Genomic DNA, 9053 nt, shown 5'->3' on the forward strand with positions numbered 1-9053 from the left:
AAAAATGTCATCAGCCTTCCAATAATCCCCTTCCTACATCTGTCTCACTTGACAAGACAAGGCATTTCCTTACATAGTAAAAAGAGAGCATGTGGGGATCTACAGCAAAGCTTTTCTTAGAGGACTTCAAGAACACTTAAGATCAGTCTATGAAAAGATCCCCAGGAACAAGAATATGCATAACCATAAGGTTTTGGTGTTGTTTGTGTTTGATTTTTTTTTTCTCCCCATCCAGCAGTCAGGATATTCTAAACGTTAGTCTAGGAAAGGAAAAGTACACCTTGCAAAACTGTGTGTCCTCTAAAAGCAGGCTCAAAAAGCATACATATGGCCTGAAACATGCTTTTAAATCATGACCTGGATTAAGCATGCTTCTAACAATGAAATTAAAAGTGTAAATTCACTTTTACCAAGTGAATTTTTTTTTTTTTTTTTTTTTTACCAAAATACCAAGTGAAATTCATTTAACTGAAAATGTTTTAATTTTTTTAAACAGAGCAAAAAAGTGGATTTATCAGAACTTCGCTTTGCAATAAAACAATTTTAATTCTATTTATGCTAATTAACAAAAAATGCAGCTGAATACAAATCTCACCTAGGAGATCAGTCATCCTGTAGAAAACAGTATTAGAAAATGATGAATGACACACAAGCAAATGTCAAAATTAGAGACTTCATTGAACTGTATGAACAAATGGACAAAGTATCTTATGATTAGCTACGAAAAAAAAAATTTAATTGCCAGGCTTATGTCTACTGAATGCAATTTACTGAATGTTTTTAATAGTTCTGCAAACCAACAAAAATACCTTAAAAATAAATTACAATGCACAAGCACCAAGGAAGTTTAATGTAGATGATTTTCAAAAAGTTGAAGCATAAATTGACTGATTTAAAATCATAATTAGAATCAAGTGTTTAAATCAGCTGAGCAAGAGATCTTTTAGGAAATAATGAACAGAAAGTTGGATTAGTTTTTCCTATTTATTATTGTGCAATACCACCATTTTCCATCCACAACACTATTATAACCTCCAAGACTTCACTTCCAGTATTACAAATCCAAGATAGATGGGGATAAAGCAGAACAGTATCCTTCTAAGCAATACTGAGCTCCTCACAGAGGTTTGAAAAGATACAACCCGAACAGAAAAATGTGAGACCAGCAGTTTCTCCTCAAAGTGAATAAATAGAAAACCCCAAAAAACACAGTGAGCTGAACCAGAACCCTAGATGTACACACTTGGTTGCTCAGCATTGTGAAGCTCAGGAAAAATCCTCACGTATTGGATTCACAGTTCTGCTTTCAGCAGTATCACAGCTCTTTGAATGGTGCTTGGCTTGAAGTTCACTTCACAATGCAGCAGAGTTAGCATGGTGACCTTACAGGTCTTCAGAAGTACCACATTTACAGCTCTTAAACATCTTCAAATTACTAAAGCGGGCTAAAGAACAACATAAAGCATGCATCAAGCCACTAAGAAAAAAAAAAACAAAAAAAAAACCTTAGCTGCCTTGCACATGTGACTTGTGGTTAGACTTGTTAAAACAAAACGCAAACTATGATCAAGGCTTCTCACAGTCACAATATCGGCTAATGGCCTCTTCGACATGTTTTTTCCTGAGCTCTAAAAAGGCTGAGCTTACACCGCAGCCTTTTGATAGAAAGGATCTCTCTTATAAAGCTTCAAAAAAACCCTAACCTTCAGAAACAAGTTTATTAGGGATTCATCTCGCCCATCTTTGGACACCCACAACCTGTTACTCCACAGCCCCCTTGCAGTCGGCAGAGCAGAGGCAGCACCGTATGAGGCCACACGCTCCAGCCCTATCAGACAGGGGCAGTGGGACTACCAAAGCCCCACTCTCCATGAAAGCAGCTAGAAGCCCTTTGCAGTCCTGTGCTGCTGCTGATTTGACCGGGGCTCTGCTGGATGCAGGGGCTCCCCTCCGTGGGGCTGACTCATCCCGCAGCAGCTCTGGCACCACACGCCCTGACGAGCTGAAGGCGCTGCCAGCCCTGACAGAGCCGGGCCCGCAGGCCACGTCAGCCCTCCCCGGGCCGGCATGACTCAGGCTGGCAGCGGCCTTCTGCTACAGCAGCCCTCTGCACGCTCCCACACAGCACAGCAAGAAGGGCCGTGCACCAAACGGCTCCGTAACGGAGGAAACTCCTCTGACCTACCCGCGTACCATCTCCTGTCTTCATACTGAGTACTTGGGCAGTAAGAGAGAACCAAGCACAACTCCGTTAAGGCTAACCCAAAAGGTTTTAAAAAGTAACAAAACCACCACAAGAATGTTGTTCACATTATCTTTTCTGCATATATATACACACACACACACAATTTTATCTTTCTGTATTTATATAGGCATAGAAGAGCTTACACTGGTTGTAACGCTACAGAAAAGGACTGAGCCAAGAGACAAGTTATCCATGGGAGATCTTCCTTCCTTGCTTTCTTCAGTTTTGGCCCTGACTCACAATGACCGAACACAACTTGCTTCGGTACTCTATGCCTCAAACTTCGCATCCGTATGAGTAGCTTAAGCTTTATGTATTTCATTGGCATTCACATGACATTATTTCAATCACACTTTAAACAGCCAAATACCAGAGGCAGCAATATCACCAGAACAAGTACACCATTTGCATTTCTGCAGGGATTGGTGAGGTCAGCTGGGGAGTGGAAACCCCCAAAACACCACGCAAAGATAGGTACCTGTAACCCTACATGATGGAAATACATTTGGTTCTGAACATCATAACTACAAAACCTCATTTATTTACAGAGCGAATCTATACCCTGGGAGCTTAGATGAGCTGAAGTCCTGGCTGCTGATGCACTTTGCTTTGCAAAGAGTTAGGTTATGTCCAACCCTACTATACCAGAAAGATTTATTCACTTGGAGCAGCCAGGGATCTCCGCAGAGTGCATGCAGTAAGTGCAGCAGAGGCCAAGTGGCAGTTACGTGTGCTGTTCAGTAGCTCTGCTCATTTCAGATGGACAATGCCAGGTAACAAAGCCACAATGTGTCCCAAGTGAATATGCAAGCAAGTTTTATTACTCAATACTGTTTCCTGCAATAGACAGAAAGACAAAATGAACTGTTTGCATCAGAGAGCCAAGCATAAGTTTTTAAGGAGGAATTGACCTCATGGAGAATGGGGAGGAAGGACGGAGACATGCACAGCCAAGCCACCTATCAAATAACCACAGAGGTTAACCACTGCTAAGAATCAAACTGTTGTTAGCACTTTGCTCACTGTCCACAGGAGTATGACATGATGCTCTTCTCCCCACAATGTGGGGATTTAGAAACAGGATAAGCAGGAGCAGTCAGCTGAGACATTGGAAGAATCTCACCCTCACCACCATTTCTCCTGTAACTTGCCAGCTGCTCAAGCTCTAGCATTTATAAAGAAAAACTTTAGTGTTTACAGCCTGACAGTTACTTTGGTAAAAGACTACTGAGCAAGGAAAGCAAGAAAACTTTTTCCCCATTTGACTTCTATACTCCAATCACAAGGCTACAAATCCATATTACTTCTTGCCATAATATCATCTATCACATGCTAGGGGCCTTCAGAGGAGCCCCCACAGCTCAATGCCCAGCCACCAGCATCACAGAATTCAAAAGGCACTCTAGCCCACTTTCCATTTCTACCACATGTCCTGCCTGCACAGCTCCTCCCAATGTACCCCATCTCCTTCTCATTACTGTTTAGTTTCTTTCCAACAGTAAAATGGTAACACAAATGCCTTTGATTTGGCTTTCTTTCTGCCATGACCCTTCCTGCATGATCCTGAACACCTGCATGGCCATTCTGAATATATGCACAACCCAACAGCACTAGCTACACAAAATCAAGCTCGTTTCAGGTTTGTACTTGAACTGATATGAAGTTCTAGCGTGTTACTGAGTGAACATGGGCATTCTGACCACCTCCTTGTATTACTGAACATCTGAGTAAGAAATTAAGCACAGAGAACTGATGTTCCTGGAATAAAGACGGAACACAGAGACAGGCTTTTCTGGATTGCTGTATAAACAATCCATGAAGAAATGTTTCGAGTGATGTTCGAGAGTGTCTTTATAGAAGGCTTCAGTTTGTATAAGCTAACAGTAATTCAATCAGAAGCATTAATGCAGTACAGATCAAGAAAATCTACACAGATACCAAGAGGAAAAAAAAAAAAAAAAGAAATCAAGAGAGTCTTTATACTAATAACTAAGTTTTAAGTAATTTAAATCCATGCTCTGTTACTTATCTTGCAGAGGTAGCCTGGGCAGACACATTTTGAAGTGAAGATTTAAATCTACACTGCTATTTCCTCATCCAAACTTCTAACATTTAAAGGCTTATTTCTGTAAAAGTGAGAGGTTGCACATAAAAAAAAAAAAAAGAGACAAACTGATCCTAGCAGCAAGTGTTCTCTCCAAACTCAGTTGGAGAAGCTCCACTCTGATGGACTTTTCTGACGCAAGCTTTGTTAGAATACCAAGTGACTTTGTATATCCTTCATATCTTGGTTAATCTGAAAATAATCATCACTGAGGATAAAAGCTGTGGAACAGGAATAGCAGAGGTAACTCTGCAATGGCAGAGACTACTTACGGTTTACATGCACAGAGGCAAAAGAACACTTATATTCCATGCTAAGCTATATTTAAAAAAAAAAAAAAAAAAAAAAGTCTGATCCTGTGAGGCAAACACCTCCGCCCCCTGTATCTTCATATGGAGGTGAGATGGCTGCCATAGAAGAAGTCTTACAAGTGCAGTGTTATTTCACCAGCATTCACGCATACCTTATATTCATGTCCCACCTAGGACCAATTCCCAGCAAGGTTAAAACTCTTGAGTACACCGTTAGTCTCAAAAAACACACACAAAAACACCTGCAATAAATGCTTGCTCCTCTGCACATGCAAACATTAGTACAAGTTACAAGTAAATTAGTCCTACACCACAAAAGCTCATTAATGCAGCAGATTCAACCAGAGCCATAGGAAACACAACCAAAGCAAGCAAAGCAGCAAAAACAGGTTTAAAAAAAAAAAAAAAGCAGAATGACTGTGTGAGATCATGAAACACCCAAATTATCGTCAGTAATACTAGCAGCCCAGTCAAACAGTATTTGGGGTTGATTTGGTATCACTCTTTTACATACCATTTGAAGGTATCTGATCATCACAGAGTTCTCATTCACCTAATTAGCTGGTGGACATGCTGAAAAGAGTAGAAAGCAGTAGATAGGTAGCAGTACTTGAGCAACATTTATAAAGGAACTGAAAGCAAATGAAGGAGAAGATTACTGATCTTTTTCCCCCCACCAAGTCAGTAACTGATTAGGGTCTTCCTTTCCCCCACTCAAAACTGAAATGCAATTCCACTACCCTTAGAAGCAATTTCCATTAGGATCTCTCAGCGCAACATTTGTAGAATTAAAGGGGGGAGGAGACTCCTGTTTGTACCTTAGGTCTGATACAACATGACATGCATTGCAAAAATACACAACCTGCTTTGAAAGCGTATATTGTGGTAGTCCAGAGTTTAAAACTTGGGAACTCCATCCATGCTCATTTCACAGAAATCAGATAAAATTACAAGCGGACGAACTCTAATAGAAAGTACAGGCCCCAATTCAGAGCGATTGATTTAGATTTTCCCAAAATGTATACGCAAGCACAGGTGCATTGCTGACTTACAGCCAAGAGTTAGCACACGACTTCCAGCATCAACCTTTCTTTTACAAGTCAGCCAAGTTTAAAAATCATGGACCAAGACTGCACGACGCCTTTAATTTTAAACTGTACAGATCATACCTAGTAGGACTTTAGAAAGTCAACAAAAAGTCAACAACGCTGCCAATCTGATCTTATCGAGCCACTTGGAGAAATACCTTCAACTTTCTACCTACACAGCATACTTCAAATATATATATGTGATTCTTTACCTTTAATAACGAAGGCTTCAGTCACCAAACGCAGCATGTACAGGGGTTCATCTTTTGTAGAGATGTCATCGATCCCTGCTTTTGCATACATGCTGATGGCATCTCTGTAGGATCCCTCTACATAATGAAGCTTCCCTAGGATCAGCATAGCTTCTACCATATACTTGGGCTGAAACAGAAGTGAGGGGAAAAGAGCGTTTACACAGTAAAATACCAAAGGGCACAAGTGAGGTACTTCAGCGCAAATTAAGAAGATTCAAAATGTTTTGTTCTTAACCTTGTCAGCTACACAGGTTGGAGAAGTAAGGATTTAAGCGTCTAGAGATCTTAGCACTGTGCTTATGAGAGCAGCAAGCCACAAAGGTCAAGGAATTACTTTGGAGCTCAGTTTGGCAACACACAGCTTACAAGTCACCTCTTCCCTTGCCACTGACCTATTCTATTGATTCACCAGCCATGGGTATCACTAAAGCCTGTCACTATCATAACTAGACACACACACCAAGGAAATCCCCTGCTTTTAAGCTGTATAGAAAACATTTTTCAGTCATTCAGTTACCGGTCCCCTCTGCTCTGTACATTTAATTAAAAAAAAAAACAAAAAAAAAAAAACAAAAAACAAAACAAAAAAAAAAAACAGGAAAGTTCCCAAGTTTTCTTAAGTTCTCAAAACATTTTCAGGCAAAAGTAGAGGCAGAAGGCATGCCTGCCACTTCTAGAATTTGTTTAGTCCTTAAGGAGTATTGAAAATGTGTATACAAATGCGTGCAAAAAACCCTACACTCATTAAAAGACAAACATTTGGGCCCTTTCTAATGTTTCAGAAAGCAGAAAAGGTTCCTAATCCTTCACCCTCATTTTTAAAACACATTCAGTCAACACAGGTTCATGAATAGCCTGGAAGTAACCAACATGAGTAGCCAAATCACTGCTACAAAGAAACAGTAATGGCAATTCACTAAACCAAACCTAACACCTAGACCTGGAAACAAACAAACAAACCAAAAAAAAAAACAAACAAGAACAGTGTTTTTGGCTGTTACTGGGGTTAAACTATAAAGAAAAAGGGTTGAATGAATCCTCCTTCCTACCCCATCTTTTTATTTAAATACACTGACTTTTGAGAAGATACAAACAAGGAACTGCCCCACATTAAAAAAAAAAAAAAAAAAAAAAGCTGAACATGGGCTCTGTTGCAAGTAACATGATCAAAGTATAACATCCACTTGCAAGCTTGTTACCCTGTAAGTTTCAGGACCAGGCCCAGTACAAGCCTAGAACTTCAGACTTGTAATTTGGAGTCCTATTAAAGCTACACTGTCCAAGGTCAACAGTAACCATTGAGGCAGTGTCTTGAAACTCTCCTAAAGCCCTCTGCAGCTTAGCTAATGGGCAGCTATGAACCACGCACTCAGAACATGAAACAAAACTGAGACTAAGTTGGCATAACTTATCTGTCACTGACTGAAAGCAATGCAAGGCAGTAACCTTGGACTTGCACTATGACCTCAATGGCCCAGCAGCAGCGTGAAGCACATTTTACCTCTGTCCTGGTGTTGACCAGGTGCAATTCCCTCAGCCCCAGAGCGGCAGGAGGTTCCTCAGCTGGGCAAGCCCTGCAGCACCATTAGAAGGCCCTGCACCACAGCTGCAGGAGCTCCTACATACTCAGCCCACGTCTTTGTAATTAAAAAGAAGGATATATTCGTAATACCTAACCTGTTTGGATGTGAAAAAGCAATTTCCCAACAGAAGACACTGCAGAGGGGCATTAAATTACCAGGACATTAGTAATACCTATAAACACAGCCCTGTACACAGAGAGACGTGATAAGGCAATGTCACCACCTTGTATCAGGCTAACAATCACGTGAAAAAAAGCATCAGGTTATCAGCAGTTACAGTGACAGAGCCCACTTACCCGCAGCTTTCCTCTGCTCAAGACGTTGGTCAGGTACCGCTTAGCCTCACTCAGTTTGGGCTCATTCTTCTCTGTCAGGGGGATGGAGTCCTTCAGTTTGGCAAAGTTTTCCTGCAAGCATTCTTCCAGCAGGGTTTCGGCAAGCAGCATGCTCCCATAGTCCTCTGAAAGCATATCCCACCCAAGCAGAAACATCACTGAGCATTTCTGAATGCTATTATCAGCGCTGCTTTATTTAAGTAGCATTACATTAACATTTCAATGGGATTAAGAGAAAACTCATCATCTGTGAGACACATAAATAGTAACTCCGAGGGGTGAGAGTAACTAGCAGAGGAAAAAAGGAAGTTGTGTTAACTCGGGGATATCGGGAACGTTGTTAGCTATGAAAAATAAAGTGAGGTTTCCTTTTAATTAAAAGGATTTTTGCCAGATGGGATTGTTTCATTTTGACAGCACAGCTCAGCCTTGTGTTGTCACTAATGTAACAATTAAGAGTTGAAAAGTGGGCTTTGGGATGAAGAAGTGTCAGATTTATCAAGCATTTGAGCACATGCTTAAGATTTATAAGTGTACGTGAATACAAGTTTGCTGCAGATTTGGTACAAGGCATGAAGTTAGCTTACTGCAGAACAGCAACCGCAACAGCAGCTTAAACATTTCGCTTTAAAGAACCGTCCTCTGGGAACCGTAAGACGTACGTCCTGTTAGAAGACCCCACCGGCCAGCCACGCTGCGGCTGCAGGTTGCGTTCATTGCGGAGGAGCACCTCGCTCCGCTGAGGGCGCGCTGAGCGTCCCAGGATAAGCGCATCTCCGCACACCCCCCGGCACACCCTGCCTGCCCCACAGCCCTCGGCGCCGGCCCCCTCGCCCCGCGGGCACCCACGCGGGCAGCGCCCGCGCAGGACGCGCCCCGCGGCTCCCCCAACCGCCGCTCCGCACAACCGGCACCCGGGGGGGGCTCCCCCTTCCTTCACCCCCTCACCGGCTTCCTCGGCGCCCGCCGCCGCCTTGCGCGGGGCCCTGCCGTGCGGCAGCAGCTGGTGGCGCAGCAGCAGCTGGAGCTGCTCCCAGTGCCGCTCGGCCCGGCAGCGCTCCAGCTCCCCCGACAGCTTCGCGTGCCACAGCGCCGCCATCTTAGCGCCCCGCCGAGGGCGGCGCCGCGGCGAG

General features: G+C 42.7%; 1 protein-coding gene across 3 annotated transcripts in view; it reads right to left on the reverse strand.

The window, feature by feature from the left end:
• Positions 1-9036, reverse strand: part of TTC7A (tetratricopeptide repeat domain 7A) — a 183934-nt gene extending 174898 nt beyond the window's left edge. For 2 of the 3 annotated variants that reach the window (XR_014691589.1, XM_084514860.1), the window contains exons 1-3: positions 8869-9036; positions 7882-8045; positions 5961-6129 (exon numbers count right to left, since the gene is read on the reverse strand). Coding sequence is in view for 1 of the 3 variants with exons in the window: in XM_084514860.1 (XP_084370986.1) it covers positions 5961-6129; positions 7882-8045; positions 8869-9019 (484 nt within the window). In the remaining 2 variants the exon portion in view is untranslated. Of the gene's footprint in view, positions 1-5174; positions 5236-5960; positions 6130-7881; positions 8046-8868 lie in introns of those variants that run through there. The other variant, XM_084514861.1, reaches the window with a different exon arrangement.
• Positions 9037-9053: the final 17 nt, after the last annotated feature.

The sequence above is a fragment of the Aythya ferina genome (genome assembly GCF_964211825.1).
Source record: "Aythya ferina genome assembly, chromosome: 3".
Taxonomy (NCBI): Eukaryota; Metazoa; Chordata; class Aves; order Anseriformes; family Anatidae; genus Aythya; species Aythya ferina.